Genomic DNA, 16,810 nt, shown 5'->3' with positions numbered 1-16,810 from the left:
TTGGTACTTCACTAAATTTCTTTGTTATAATGGATTATAAACTCTTTAATAGAAGAAAAAAACTTTCAAACCAAGAAATTTAAACAGTGATGACTTACTTTCGATGAACAAACATAACAAAAACCCAGAGGAATTTATTAAAGGAAATATTGAAGGTTTGCTAAAATTAAGGGTGCATTGACATTTCAAGTGCACTTAAAAGATATAGCTGCATATGTACTTTTTAAAGCCTTTTAAAATAGTTTCTTCTGTATGCCATTTTCTTGTGGCATACTTCCATGGGCAGTGCTTTTAAAGAGTGCCATCTAGTGTCAGTTTTGGAATCGCTATCTATGCCTTAGAACATGGAAGATGCTGGACCCAGGAGATATATGACTCAAGAAGTCATGATAATTGACAAAACTCTTAAAGGAATAATTTGACCTCAAGTTTGTGTGTATGCATCTTTAAAACACCCTGTGTATGTACTTATCCGTGCATTCAACAAATATTTCTTTACTGTATATAAATATATAGTAATATATAGTAGACCCTGATTCAGGCATAGTGATGAACAAAACAAAATATCTACTCTAATGTACTGTTCTAGTTAGGAGAGACCAAATACACAGTATTCTATAATTGTGATAAGTGCTACGGAAAAAATTAAGGCATAGAAATTTTTTTGTTTTCAGGGAGAATAGGATTAGGGTTTGCAATATAAAAATGAGTAGCCAGGGAAGGTCTCTATAAGCGGTTGCCTTTGAGAAATATCTGAAGGAGGTAAGGGAGTGTTGTAGATTTGGGAAACAACAAATGCAAAGGCCCTGAAGTGGGGATGTGCCCAAGGTTTTTTGGTAAATAACAATTGACTTTGGGTGGAGCAGTGAGCAATGAGGAATGTTGATAAGATGAACACAGGACACATGAAAGGGTTAGATAAAGGAGATCTTTGTAGATCACTGTAGAAACTTTGACTTTTCTACCAGTTAGACTTGGAAGACATTGGAGGATTTGAGCTGAGTAATTACATTACTTTATTTTAAACAATCACTTTGGCTGCTGTGTTGACAATAGACTAGAGGGGGAGGTAAGATGTGAAGCAAAGCTCAGAAGCATTTATTATAATTCAGAAAAGAGGCGGAGATGCCTGGGATCACAGCAGAAGCAATGGAAATATTTTGAAGAGCTGAAAAAATGCAAATCAATTTGTTATGGGGATGTAAAGAAAAAGAGAAATTAAGAATGTATCCTATTACAAAGCACTGTATATGCTCATTTTTAAAGAAGATGATGTAAAAACTACCCCTTGAGACTAGTTAATTGCACAGGTTGGGGGAAAGTTTTCTTTTGGAAGCCATTTATTCAGTTTTGAGACACACATTATTGCAATATAAAGTCTTACTGATTTCTAGAACAGGATTTAAAACATTCATCTTTTATTTTAGCTTCTGAAGTATTAAATTCTATGTGAGGACTATAATCACTTCAATTTATGCTTTAGGTGGCCCAATGAGTGAAGAAAATGAAAGGCATTAAGAAAAGTCTTACAGAAGAATATCTATACCTGAACTTTTCTCACCAAACAGAAGGATGCATCTTTCCTCTTCATACAGCTGTAACTTTATTCTTGTTATCATATTGTGACTGCAAAATCTTTAAAGTTTGCTTGGTCCTCACTGAAGAAAACACAGATATTGCACTACTTAGAGATGTGTTGTCCCAGGATGTTGAAATACAGGTTATCCCAAAGCAGGAGCTCCCACCAATAGTCCAGAATTGCTGTTTACCTGCGGTGGTAGAACGACCAGACAGTTTTTGTAGAGCAGGACTTGCTGTCGTACTAAGACACATAATCCAGAAATCATATGAAGCAGACCCTTCAAAGAAGGAAATTTTGGAACTTCTGGGTTTTAAAAAGACTTGTTTGAAAGCCTGCGCTGAAGTAAGTATAAGGTCTCTTGTCATTTAAAACTACAGAGTAATAATAACATATTCACTTGAACATTTATTTTAACTTCCAGCTGGGAATAAAATTTTATTTATAAACCCAAAGAACCGATGAAATAAAGTAGTCCTTCATGTGTGTCAATATTACACTGAAGTACTGAAAAATAAGAATTTGGACTTAAAACATTGCTTTTAATAATAACTTGTTTTTATCCTTTATTTTAGTTACATTGAGGATTATGTATTTTTATTTTATTTTTCTATTTTGCTATATCAGACAAAGCCTACCACTGAGCCACATCCCTACAGCCTACATAGAGAATTTTCAAAGGAAATATTTACATATAAACAGGAGCTCAAGTAGTGCTTTAGAAGTCATGTTTTTGGTTTTTTGTGGGAACACATAATTTTGAAACTTTGGGAAGTAATGTTTAGTAAGTAAGAGGACAGAACCATGCAAAACCTTCATTGTTTAATGTTTTCACTTCTGAATCCCTGTTCTAATGTCTCCATAAAGCATAAAACATAGCCCAGGGATGGTTTGGACCAAGACTTAAAATTATCTAAACCAGTGTTACTTCTCAATAAGAGTTATTTTTTTTCATGTTATGTTGATAATGAAGAATTCTTCCATTTCTTGTTTTGTTTTGTAGGTTAGTCAGTGGACCAGGCTATGTGAACTCACCATCCCATTGGCTATTGAAAATTTTCTTAGAGAGTCTTCTGACCAGCTCCCAACTATACCTACAGAAGTACTACAGCTGGAGAAAAAGCTTAGTGAACCTGTTAGAGTGCACAATGATGACAAACTCCGTAGGCAGAAGCTGAAGCAACAGAGGGCTGCTGCAGTTAAGCCTACCCTTGCTAAGGGAAAAGCAAAGAGCAAGGTCCATGCGCTGGAAACATCTGAAGAGTTGGATTCTTCATCCAAGAGTTTGGAACTGCAAATGGCATTCTCAAAGCTCAGAGTGCAGGAGGAACCAGCTACAACCAACAGGGAGCCTTCTCATATCAGGAAAGCAAAACCCTCTGACCTTCCACCTCTGGAGCATGTATTTGCAGAAGGGCTTTACTTCACTTTGGCAGATATTGTGCTCATGCCCTGTATCCATCATTTTTTGGTAAGGTTTTATCTATAGTGTATATATGACCGTGAGTTTCAATCTATGAAACTGCTTAGTTTCAATTCCAATTCTACTTCAATCACTATGTTCCATATGTCTCCACATTTTTATCTGCAAAGTGGAGATAATAGTGCCTCTTTGCTATAATTTGGATCTTGACTGTCCCCAAAAGACCCATGTATTGGCCCAAATTTCCCCAATGGTGGAAACTTTAAGATGTGGGGCTTAGTGGAAGGAAGTTAGGTCACTTGGGGCATGCCCTCTAAAGGGTTGAAACCCTGGCTCCTTTCTGTCTCTTTTTGCTTCCTGATTGCCACGAGGTTAACAGGCCTCCTCTACTATGTGTTCCTGCTATAATAAACTATGCCACCACAGGCCCACAATAACAAGGCAAAGTGACCATGATCTGAAACCTCTGAAACTGAGCCAAAATAAAACTTTTTCCCTTATTAAGTTGATTATCCTAGGTAGGTGTTATAGTTGTGACTCACATACTCTCTAATATGAGCAATATAAATAAAAATGAATTATGACTTTTAAATTACTGAAATCGTAGCAATTGTTACAATGAATTTCAAATTGTTGTAATCACAATCTAATATTAGAGGGTCTTCTATTAAAAAAACTAAAAACAAAAATCTTATCAGCTATATTTCATAATTGTGTAATCACCTAAAATATTAATCTCATTGCTCATTGTTCCTGGTATTAGCAAATCACAAAGATTTTATCTTTGTCTGTGTGTTTCTCAGTTCTAGATTAAATGCTATTTTATGTTGTGGGAGAATATGGATGGAATATTTTCTTTCCTAGCAGGCAGATCTATCTATATCTGTATTCATCTTTATAAACCTATGTTTTGTCCTCAGTGGAGAAAAAAAGAACAGGGTGAAAACATACCAGAATGAACATGGAATGCTAGCTTACTACAATCTTCCATTTGGTTCTTAAGAGCTGCATTTTTCTTGCTTTGAACCATTTCACCCTTTCCCCTTCTAAAGAATCAGATATTATATTTCATTCTCATTTTGTGTCACTGCCACTTCAAGTATCTCTACTGACTAACAAAAAAAGAATTCTAATGAAAAACTGTGTATTTGGAGGTTGGTGCTTCACTAAAAATTTAGGTAGTATGTATCAATTATCATTTTCTTAATTACCATTTCTCTTTTCTTCAAAACCGAAGCAAAACAACAATGACAACCAAAATAATTTCAGAATTAAATAATATGAAAAGAAACAGATTCAGGAACCATTTAGATGTTTATTGGCATGGTAAATATCAAATGTCATATGTATTCAGAGCTGGGGAAGACATTAATTTTTTTTTCTGGTCACATGATTTCTAGATTCTCTAATGTCTAGATTCTCTTATGTCTCCCCTCTATTACCAACTTTAGTTATTAAGGTAGTCATTTCATATATTTTGAAACACTTGGTATTCATGACTTCTCTGAATAACTGTGTTTGTTTCTAATTTCATAAGAATTGAACCAAAGTGACATATTACTCATTCTCTGGAGAAATTTAGTGGAAGTCCATCGTACATGTTGGGCACTGTTACTAGCACTAGGAACACAATTATGAACAAGCTAAAAAAGGTCCCAGCCTTCGTATAGTTAATATTCTAGTAGAGGAAGATAGAAATAAACAAGTAAACAAACACATAATATTTATAAAAAAAGAACAATGCTTCAAAGAAAATAAGGTGATAGAAGAGACCTGAGTACTTGATTTTAAACTGCATAAAACAGATAAAAATTAACCTGCCAAAAGTTTATTTCAGATCATCCAAATGGCCATATTCATTTCAACAGATTTGCATTTCACTTACGTATCATTCACCTTAGAATTAATTGAATCCAAAGATTCCTAGTAGACATGATTTCTCCCCCTCAAATCAGATAGGACATCTACTTGACACTGAGTAAATTTACCCGTGACACTTTACTTTCATATCAGGTTTAAATAGGGGAAAACGTGTACATTTAGCCTTTTCTATATGTGTTTTCTATATATGTATAAAATATATGTATTTTCTATATATGTATAATATGATTAATTTCTTTTTTTGGAATACAATATTGAATTTCTTCAGCTCCGGAATACAATATTGAAATAATTCTCAAAATGTTTTTCCTTCTTCATTTGCATTTTTCCTGGATCTACACATTTTCCTTCAGGAATTCATAATTCTTCACCAGATTCTTCATGTTGTTTCTCGTTTATTTCCCTCCTTCAAGTCACGTTGGGTAATATAGTCATCATTTTAATTCAGAATGGCTATGTTGCCAAGCCTTTGTGCTTGCATCAACACACATTCAGGTGCATGAATCCCTCCACAGTCCCAGGGATCAAATCATGATCAAGTTCATGATCATTAATAAAGATACTAGGTTTATATCTGAAGCATAGAACTGAACCCAGGGTCAGGATATTTAGTCTCAGGAATAATGTCAAGGACATAGGAGCAAAGTCAATTTTGCTAAGTTAAGATTTGGATTACCAGAGGTCAAAATTAACAGGAAAATATCCAGTCAAACTCATACATGCCTGGAAATTGATTTCAGTTCATGATCCCACTATTCCCACCTATCCTCCCTCCTCCTCCCCTACCTTTTTCTTCCTCTACTCTACTAGACTTCCTTTCACTCATCTATTAATTTGTATTTGATAAGTTCTTTATGTACTCTTATCCTTCCTTCCTCCGTTCTCTAGCTTCCACATATGAGAGAAATCATTTGAGTTTTGAGTTTCTGAGTTTGGCTAATTTTACTTTGCATGATATTCTCCATTTCCATTCATTTACCAGCAAATGCCATAATTTCTTTCATTTTAATGGTGGAGTACAACTCCATATTGTGTGTGTGTGTGTGTGTATCAGTTTCTTCATCCATTCATCTATTGACAGGCATCTGGGTTGATTCTATAATTTAGCTATTGTGGATTGTGCTGCTATAAATATTGATGTGGCTGTGTTGCTGTAATATGTCAATTTTAGATTTTTTGGGAAAATACCCAGGAGTGGGATAACTGGGTCATATGATGTTTCCATCCCTAGTTTTTTAAGGAATCTCTAAACTGCTTTCCAGAGTGGTTTTACCAGTCTAGCCCCAGAAACAATGTACAAGTGTTCCTTTCTCACCAGCATTTATTGTTGTGTTCTTGATCATTGCTGTTCTAACTGGAGTGGGATGAAATCTTAATGTAGTTCTGATTTGCATTTCCTTGATTGCTAGTTATTGAATATTTTTCATGTGTTTATTGACCTTCTGTATTTCTTCTTTTGGAAAGTTTCTGTTTAGTTCTTTTGCCCAGAAAATGCCCAGTTCTCTTAAACAAAACCGAAGATATAAAACAATATCAGGTCCAGTGGCTGAGGTGTTGTGTATAAGCTTGTGTATAAGGTTCCATGTGATGCTGAGAAGAAAGTGAATCTACTCGTTGATGGATGGAATATTCTATATATGTCTATTAAGTCTAGGTTATTGATTGTGTTATTGAGTTCTATGGTTTCTTTGGTTGGTTTTTGTTTGAAAGATCTATCTAGTGGTGACAGCGGTGTGTTAAAGTCACCTAGAATTATTGTGTTGTGGTCTATGTGATTCCTGAAATTGAGAAGGATTTGATTGATGTACAGGGAGGCACCATTGTTTGGGGCATAAATATTTACAAATAAGTACCTAAATAAATATACTTATTCATTTGTTGTTGATTTGACAACCTCCCAATGGATCATAAATCATAAAAAGCAATTTGAAAAACACTAACTTAAGGAATTAACTAAAGAAAATAAATGAATCCTTGAACATTTGTTCTTCACTCAACAGAGTTACTATTATTTGCAAGGCAGTGTTTTTAGTGCTTGCAGTACTCAGTGAGAGTTAGTGATAGCCTCTATCCTTATAATCAACGGCTGCTTATTTATGTCCAGTTAAAATATAGAAAAATACATGTAATGTGAAATTTTTACTAATCTTCTTTTTGGCTCTTGCTCTCAAACCAATTCCTAGATATATTTGTGGAGATTTTCTGTGACTTGACCTTTTTACTCATCTATTTGTTCATAATCATAAGTCATAATCTGTTTGTGACAGCTTAACAGTTTCTATGGAAACAAATTCAGTGGTCTCAAGGAGGGAATACTCTGATTTTGACAGAAACCTATTTGGTGGTAGTGCTAGGGAGAAAGCATATGACACAACAAAGAAAACAAAATGATATTAATTGGACCAGTAGTAAGAGCTTTGCATTTTCTAATTTGAATAAATTAAAACTTGTTTACATAGTGCTTTATAAAAATATCATTTGAATAGTACTATACTTGTGCTGCTTTACCCACTAAAGATATGCTCCAAAACCACCAGTGAATGCCTAAAACCATGGATAGTACCATATCCTATATGAACTGTTTTTTCCTATATATAAATATGCAAATTTAAAGCCTTTTCATCTCTAAGCACTTTATCATGTATCATGTCCATAACTTTTGCAATTTGATGTGCAACAGGAAAACTAGCACCCATTTCTTTTTTCTTCACAATTTCATGATTGGATTTGTTCTTACCTTTGGTCTTATCAACCCAACCCCAGCAAACTGTTTTCTTTTCCTTTTCAGATCTAAAACTTTTACCCTTTCACTGAAAGGAAGCTCTTTATGACTTCTTTTGGCATATCCAAATTGCCAGGAACACAGCATTTGTACTTTGGGGATAATGTTAAATAAATAAGAATCACTTCTGAGCATTAGCACTACAATACTGTGATAGTCAATCTGGTAACCAAGATGGTTACCAAGTGACCAGTGAGCTGGTATCACAGAAAATTTAGATGTACTGAACAAAGGAATGATTTACATTCAAGGCAGGTGTGAATAGGATGGCATGAGATTATATCATGCTATTCAGAATGGCATGCCATTATTAATTTGTTTATTTCTGGAATTTTCCATATAGTAGTTTTGAACCGGAGTTGACTGGATAGCTGAAACTTGGAAAACAAAAGTCATGGATAAGGGAGGGACCACTACACTTACCTTTTCCAGTTCTAAAGATTTATAATTTTACTTTTTATTATTTTACTTTGACATCCTTCTTATCTTACTATCTTATTTTTAAATCTTAAAATGATTTTGCAATTTGTACATATTTATGAGATACATTATGGTAATTCAATATATGTATACAATGTGTCATAAGCATATCAAGGTTATAAGCATTCCCATGTCTTTGACCATTAATCATTTTTATGTGTTAGTTATTATTTTTTAGTGATTTTTGAAATATATAATGTTGTTTTATCTATTTACTATACTGTGCTAAAGAAGAACCAAAAGTGATTACTCTGTTCTTATGTTCCCCTTACTGAACTTCTTTTTGTCATTCCTACCTCCTGCCTCTGTTCCATTCCATTCCTCCACAAGGTTGTCTTCTTGGTGTACACAAATGAGTAAGAACATGTGTCGTCTTGTTTCATTTAGTGTAATGACCTTCCATCCATGTTGCAAATGACAGAATTTCATTCTTTTTATGGCTGAATATTATTCCATTGTGGAAATAGATCAAATTTTCTTTATTTATCCTTTGAAGGGCATCTGGATTGATTCCATATTTTGACTATTGTAAGTAGTGCTACAATAAAAATGGGAAAGGAAGTATCTTTTTGGTATAATAATTATATCTCCTTTGGATATATACCAATAGTGGAATTGCTAGATCATATTATAGATCTAATTTTAGTTTTCTGAGTTATCTCCATACTGGTATTCATAATAGGTATATTAATTTATATCCCCATCTACAGTGTGTAAGAGTTTCCCTTTTTCTTCATTCTCACTAATATTTATTTTTTCTTTTTTTTTGTTTTATTTTATTTTTTTATTATTTTTAATTTTTTTATTTTTTTTCTCTTTTTTTTATTTATTGTAAACAAATGGGATACATGTTGTTTCTCTGTTTGTACATGGCGTAAAGGCATACCATTTGTGTAATCATAAATTTACATAGGGTAATGTTGGTTGATTCATTCTGTTATTTTTTCCCTTCCCCCCACCCCTCCCACCCCTCTTTTCCCTCTATACAGTCCTTCCTTCCTCCATTCTTGCCCCCCTCCCTAACCCTAACTCTAACCCTAACACTAATCCCTCCCACCCCCCGTTATGTGTCATCATCCACTTATTAGCGATATCATTCGTCCTTTGGTTTTTTGAGATTGGCTTATCTCACTTAGCATGATATTCTCCAATTTCATCCATTTGCCTGCAAATGCCATTATTTTATCATTTTTTATGGCTGAGTAATATTCCATTGTATATATATACCACAGTTTCTTTATCCATTCATCAATTGAAGGACATCTAGGTTGGTTCCACAATCTGGCTATTGTGAAATGAGCAGCTATGAACATTGATGTGGCCGTATCTCTATAGTATTCTGATTTTAAGTCCTTTGGGTATAGGCCAAGGAGTGGGATAGCTGGGTCAAATGGTGGTTCCATTCCAAGTTTTCTAAGGAGTCTCCACACTGCTTTCCAGAGTGGCTGCACTAATTTGCAGCCCCACCAGCAATGTAAGAGTGTACCTTTCTCCCCACATCCTCGCCAACACCTGTTGTTGCTTGTATTCTTGATAATCGCCATTCTAATTGGGGTGAGATGGAATCTTAGGGTGGTTTTGATTTGCATTTCTCTTATTACTAGAGATGTTGAACATTTTTCCATATGTTTGTTGATTGCTTGTAGATCTTCTGTGAAGTGTCTATTCATTTCCTTAGCCCATTTGTCAATTGGATTATTTGCATTCTTGGTGTAGAGTTTTTTGAGTACTTTATAGATTCTGGAGATTAGTGCTCTATCTGAAGTATGATTGGCAAAGATTTTCTCCCACTCTGTAGACTCTTTCTTTGCACTGCTGATAGTTTCCTTTGCTGAGAGAAAGCTTTTTAGTTTGAATCTATCCCAGTTATTGATTCTTGTTTTTATTTCTTGTGGTATGGGAGTCCTGTTGAGGAAGTCTGGTCCTAAGCCGACATGTTGAAGCTCTGGACCTACTTTTTCTTCTATAAGATGCAAGGTCTCTGGTCTGATTCCGAGATCCTTAATCCATTTTGACTTTAGTTTCGTGCATGGTGAGAGATATGGGTTTAGTTTCATTCTGTTGCATATGGATTTCCAATTCTCCCAGCACCATTTGTTGAAAAGGCTATCTTTTCTCCATTGCATATTTTTGGCCCCTTTGTCTAGTATGAGAAAATTGTATTTATTTGGGTTTGTGTCTGTGTCCTCTATTCTGTACCATTGATCCACCTTTCTATTTTGGTAACAATACCATGCCGTTTTTGTTACTATTGCTTTGTAGTAGAGTTGAAGATCTGGTATTGCGATACCCCCTGCTTCACTCTTTCTGCCAAGGATTGCTTTAGCTATTCTGGGTTTTTTATTCTTCCAGATGAATTTCATAATTTCTTGCTCTATTTCTGTAAGGTACATCATTGGGATTTTAATTGGAATTGCATTAAATCTGTGTAGCACTTTTGGTAGTATAGCCATTTTGACAATATTAATTCTTCCTATCCAAGAACATGGGAGATCTTTCCATCTTCTAAGGTTTTCTTTAATTTCTTTCTTTAGTGTTCTGTAGTTCTCATTGTAGAGGTCTTTCACCTCTTTTGTGAGATTGAGTCCCAAGTATTTTATTTTTTTCGAGGCTATTGTGAATGGGGTCGTTTTCCTAATTTCTCTTTCTGAAGATTCATCACTTATGTATAAAAATGCCTTAGATTTATGTGCATTGATCTTATATCCCGCTACTTTACTGAATTCACTTATGAGTTCTAAAAGTTTTCTGGTGGAATTTCCTGGTTCCTCTAAGTATATAATCATATCATCAGCAAATAGGGATAGTTTGAGTTCTTCTTTTCCTATTCATATCCCTTTAATTTCTTTGGTCTGTCTAATTGCTCTGGCTAGAGTTTCAAGGACGATATTGAAAAGAAGTGGTGAAAGAGGGCATCCCTGCCTTGTTCCAGTTTTAAGGGGGAATGCTTTCAGTTTTTCACCATTTAGAATGATAGCGTAGATGGCCTTTACAATGTTAAGGAATGTTCCCACTATCCCTATTTTTCTAGTGTTTTGAGCATGAAGGGATGCTGTATTTTATCAAATGCTTTTTCTGCATCTATTGAAATAATCATGTGATTCTTGACTTTAAGTCTATTGATATGGTGAATTACATTTATTGATTTCCTGATGTTGAACCAACCTTGCATCCCTGGGATGAAACCCACTTGATCATGGTACACTATCTTTTTAATATGTTTTTGTGTGCGATTTGCTAAAATTTTGTTGAGAATTTTTGCATCGATGTTCATTAAGGATATTGGTCTGAAATTTTCTTTCCTCGATGTGTCTCTGTCTGGTTTAGGTATCAGGGTAACATTGGCTTCATAGAATGAGTTTAGGCGGGTTCTCTCCTCTTCTATTTTATGGAATACTTTGAGAAGTATTGGAATGAGCTCTTCTTTAAAGGTTTTGTAGAACTCGGCTGAGAACCCATCTGGTCCCGGATTTTCCTTTTTGGTAGGCTTTTGATGACATCTTCTATTTCATTACTTGAAATTGGTCTATTTAAATTGTGTATGTCCTCCTCGTTCAGTTTAGGCAATTCATATGTCTCTAGAAACCTGTTGATGTCTTCGAAATTTTCTATTTTGTTGGAGTATAGATTTTCAAAATAGCTTCTAATTATGTTTTGTATTTCGGTCGTGTCTGTTGTGATATTTCCTTCTTCATTCCGAATTTTAGTGATTTGGGTTTTCTCTCGTCTTCTCTTTGTTAGTGTGGCTAAAGGTTTATCAATTTTGTTTATTTTTTCGAAGAAACAACTATTTATTTTGTCAATTTTTTGTATTGTTTCTTTCGTTTCAATTTCGTTGATTTCAGCTCTCAGTTTAACTATTTCCTGTCTTCTACTACTTTTGGTGTTGGTCCGTTCTTCTTTTTCTAGGGCTTTGAGCTGTAGTGTTAGGTCATTTATTTTTTGAGTTTTACTTCTTTTATTAAATGAGCTCCATGAAATAAATCTTCCTCTAAGTACTGCTTTCATAGTGTCCCAGAGATTTTGATATGATGTTTCTTTGTTCTCGTTTACCTCTAAGAATTTTTTAATTTCCTTCCTAATATCTTCTGTTATCCATTCATCATATAGTAGCATATTGTTTAATCTCCAGGTGTTGGAGTAGTTTCTGTTTTTTTACTCTTTCATTAATTTGTAACTTCAATCCATTATGATCTGATAGAATACAAGGTAGTGTCTCTATCTTCTTGTATTTGCTGACATTAGCTTTGTGGCATAATATATGGTCTATTTTAGAGAAGGATCCATGTGCTGCTGAGAAGAAAGTGTATTCGCTCTTGGTTGGATGGTATATTCCATAAATGTCTGTTAAGTCTAAATTATTGATTGTGTTATTGAGATCTATGGTTTCTTTGTTCAATTTTTGTTTGGAAGATCTGTCCAGTGGTGAAAGAAGCGTGTTAAAATCACCTAGTATTATTGTGTTATGGTCTATTTGGTTTCTAAAATTGAGAAGGATTTGTTTAACATACATGGATGAGCCACTGTTTGGGGCATAGATGTTTATAATTGTTATATCTTGCTGATTTATGCTTCCCTTAAGCAGTATGAAATGTCCTTCTTTATCCCTTCTGACTAACATTGGCTTGAAGTCCACATTATCTGAAATGAGGATGGATACTCCAGCTTTTTTGCTGAGCCCATGTGCATGGTATGTTTTTCCCCATCCTTTCACCTTTAGTCTTTGGGTATCTCTTTCTATGAGGTGAGTCTCTTGCAGGCAACATATTGTTGGATCTTTCTTTTTAATCCAATCTGCCAGTCTATGTCTTTTGATTGATGAATTCAGGCCATTAACATTCAGGGTTATTATTGAGATATGATTTGTATTCCCAGTCATTTGGTTCATATTTAAAATTTTTGACACATCTTGGTTCCTCCTTTATTTGACAGTTCCTTTAGGATAATTCCTCCCTTTGCTGATTTGCTTCTTTGTTTTTCATCTCTTCCTCATGAAATATTTTGCTGAGAATGTTCTGTAATGCTGGCTTTCTTTTTGTAAATTCCTTTAGCTTTTGTTTATCATGGAATGATCTTATTTCATCGTCAAATTTGAAGGTAAGTTTTGCTGGGTATAAGATTCTTGGTTGGCATCCATTTTCTTTCAGAGCTTGAAAAATGTTGTTCCAGGCCCTTCTAGCTTTTAGGGTCTGGATTGAAAAATCTGCTGATATCCGTATTGGCTTCCCCCTGAATGTAATTTGGTTCTTTTCTCTCACAGCCTTTAAAATTCTGTCTTTATTTTGTATGTTAGGTATTTTCATTATAATGTGCCTTGGTGTGGGTCTGTTGTAATTTTGTGTATTTGGAGTCCCATAAGCCTCTTGAACTTGATTTTCCATTTCATTCTTCAGATTTGGGAAATTTTCTGATATTATTTCATTGAATAGATTGTTCATTCTTTTGGTTTGTTTCTCTAAACCTTCCTCAATCCCAATAATTCTCAAATTTGGCCTTTTCATGATATTCCATAGCTCTTGGAGATTCTGTTCATGATTTCTTACCATCTTCTCTGTTTGTTCAACTTTGTTTTCGAGGTTAAATATTTTGTCTTCAATATCTGAAGTTCTGTCTTCCAGCTGTTCTATCCTATTGGTTATGCTTTCTATGGAGTTCTTAATTTGGTTTATTGTTTCCTTCATTTCAAGGATTTCTGTTTGGTTTTTTTTCAATATCTCTAACTCTTTATTGAAATGATCTTTTGCTTCCTGAATTTGCTCTGTTAACTGTCGATTGGTGCCATCGTTCAATGCCTGCATTTGCTCTTTCATCTCATCGTTTGCTTCTCTGATCATTTTAATTATGTACATTCTGAACTCCCTTTCTGTCATTTCTTCTGCCATGCTGTCATTGGATTTTATTGATGTAACATCTAGATTTGTTTGGGGCATTTTCTTCCCTTGTTTTCTCATATTGTTCAGGAATCAGTGGATCATTAAGATATTGCAGATTTCCTCTATTGACTTATAACGTCCCTGAAGATTGCTAGTGTATCCCCTCTTATCCTTCAGTAGCCTGAAGTCTTGGAGGAAGTTGATAATGCGGTGCTCCACAAGGAAGCTGCCTCTCTAGGGGTGGTGACCCTCAGGTGGGGTCTATTCCCTGATATTGGGCAGAGATGCCTCCACTTGTTGACCAATGGTCATCCAAAGGGGAACTAGGCTGCAGGCTGAGGCAAGACCTGTTTGTGCCTGTGTCTCTGGTTTTACCGTCCTTGTGGTAAAATCTCACCCAGCGGGGAAGACTCACCCGGTGTGGAGGTCTCACTGATCAGTTCCCCTCCTAGAGGTTCCCCTCAATTACAACTACCACCTGGGCTGGGCTGCCTTCCTCTGCAACGTTCCCAGGTGCCCGGACCTACCTCCTGGGCCAGGGAGCCTCACTCTTTGCAGACGAGTCTCCTTAGGCTGCCTCTCCTCAGAGAATCTGCCCGCAGTCCTGGAACCTTCGCTCCGCCCTAAGCGTGTCTCTGTGTGGCTCTTGCACCAAGAAGCCGCCTAGATCCTGGGACCCTGCTCTGCCCCTAATCGCCTGGCTATGCAGCCTCTCCTCTGAGCCACCACCTGAAGTCCCGTACAATAGCTCCGATTCCCAGAGACCCGCCACACACCTCTTCCTCCGGACAGCAGCCCGGTGTTCCGACGCAGTCACTAGGAGTCCAAGCAACTCACTTCGCGTCTCCTCCTCCCGCCAACCACCCGTAGCCCTAGGCAGTCATCACTCCGAGTCCAAGTGACCCGCCCTGTTCCTCCTCCTCCTTGGGGTAGCACCCGGGTGTTCAGGAGCGCTCGCTCCGAGACCAAGCGACCCAGCACGCTCCTCGACCCACCACGCTCCTCCTCAGGGCAGGCCACCGGTGTTCAGGAGCGGTCGCTTTGAGTCCAAACAACTCACCACTCGCCTCCTCCTCTGGCAACCGCCTGTAGCTCTGATGCAATCAGTCCTAGACCAAGCAACCCGCCACGTTCCTCCTCTTCCTCCAGGCAGCCCCCTGGTGTTCAGAAGTGCTCGCTCTGAGTCTAAACAGCTCGCCACGCAGCTCCTCCTCAGGCAGCCGCCAGGAGCCCTAGTGTTTGCTCCGAGTCCAAGCACTGTGCTGAGCCACCTCCTCTACGATGATCCCAGTTGTCCGTGTTCACCGCTTCAGTGGGGGGAGGGGTGTCTCGCCGGGCAACTCTACTTCACAAAGTTCCCTGTGTCCCGGGACTACCGCCCCATCCGGGACACTTCCCCAGTGGGAGAGACTCACCCAGCGGCTTTGAGTTGGTCCCAAGTCTCTCACTATCTCCTCTTTTGAATCCTGTGTCCTCTGGAAGCTTTCTGCTTAAAGTTCCCTGCTTTCATTCAGGGCAGTGTCTCTCCAGTTTTTTGAACCATTTCTTGGTGTTCAGGATCCCATCCTTCTCCCTAGGGTTCTTCAGCTCCTGCACAGCAGAGCAATCTGGGGCTCCTAAGGAGGAGAGTCTTTTTTGTCTTTTTGATGATAAATATTATAATTAGATTGAGATGATACCTCATTGTGGTTATTGTTTTTTGATTGTCACAATGATTAGTGAAAGTAAGCATTTTTTCATTTGTATATCTTCTTGAGAATTGTGTTTACTTCTTTAGCCCATTTATTAATTGGATTGTTTATTTCTTCAGTGTTCACTTTTTGAGTACCTTATATATTCTGAATGTCAATCCACTGTCAGATTTTTCTATTTGCAAATATTTTCTCCAATTCTTTAGGTTGTCTCTTAATTCTGTTGATTGTTTCTGTTGCCATGCAGAAGCTTTTTTAGTTTTATCTAATTCCTCCTATTTGTCTATTTTTGCTTTTGGAGTTATTAGAGAGGGTTAAAAATAGACTGCCAATAAATTTGATAGACAATTGAATACAAGATGAAAATTTTTTCAAAATGACTTTCCAATTGTAGCACTTATAGATGTTTCCCAATGTTGACATTATTATTTACATTGATTCTTTTTAGAATTGTCTGTTATACTCTTTTTCCTTTATCTATGGAATGTTGGTTTTTACCATTGTGTGGATGTACCCAGGTTTACCCTTCCAAATTTTGGCAGTTATGAATAAAGCTGTTATATGCTGCCAACATGAGTTTTCAACTCTGGAGCATGATTGCTGGATTGAATAGTAACAGTATGTTTCATTTTGTAATAAACTACCTAAATGTCTTTCTAAGTTGTGGTACTATTTTGCATTCTCTCTACCAACATAGAAGGAGACTGATGTTCCAAATCCTCACCATCATTTGGTGTAGTCAGTGTTCTACATTTTTATTTTTCTAATACTAGATGTTGGTAATGTCTTTAACAACTACAACTTCCTGAAAGCCCCAGTTTTTTTTTTTGTGTGTGTGTGTGTTTTTTTTTTTTTTTTTTTTGTGGTGCTGGGGATTGAACCCAGGGCCTTGTGCTTACGAGGCAGGCATTCTACCAACTGAGCTATATTCCCAGCCCTAAAGCCCCAGTTTTACTCCCACCTTTCCAAGTTTTACAAATCTTTCCGCTCTCTGCTCATGACTATCACAATTAATTTAGGTAAAAGCTGCCAATAATACCCATATGTTCAGCTGAATACTATGTTACCTAGAAATTTCTTCTGCCAGATTATGAAGTTCAT

General features: G+C 36.4%; 1 protein-coding gene across 1 annotated transcript in view; it reads left to right on the top strand.

Moving 5' to 3' along the window:
- The window catches only part of Gstcd (glutathione S-transferase C-terminal domain containing), a 175,621-nt gene that overhangs the window by 6,957 nt on the left and 151,854 nt on the right, over positions 1–16,810 (top strand). The window contains exons 2-3 of the mRNA XM_047566603.1: positions 1,484–1,924; positions 2,583–3,050. Of these exons, the coding sequence (XP_047422559.1) occupies positions 1,505–1,924; positions 2,583–3,050 (888 nt within the window). The 5' untranslated portion in view covers positions 1,484–1,504. The remainder of the gene's footprint in view (positions 1–1,483; positions 1,925–2,582; positions 3,051–16,810) is intronic.

Source organism: Sciurus carolinensis, chromosome 10 (genome assembly GCF_902686445.1).
Source record: "Sciurus carolinensis chromosome 10, mSciCar1.2, whole genome shotgun sequence".
NCBI lineage: Eukaryota > Metazoa > Chordata > Mammalia > Rodentia > Sciuridae > Sciurus > Sciurus carolinensis.
This window is presented reverse-complemented; position numbering and strand designations above follow the sequence as displayed.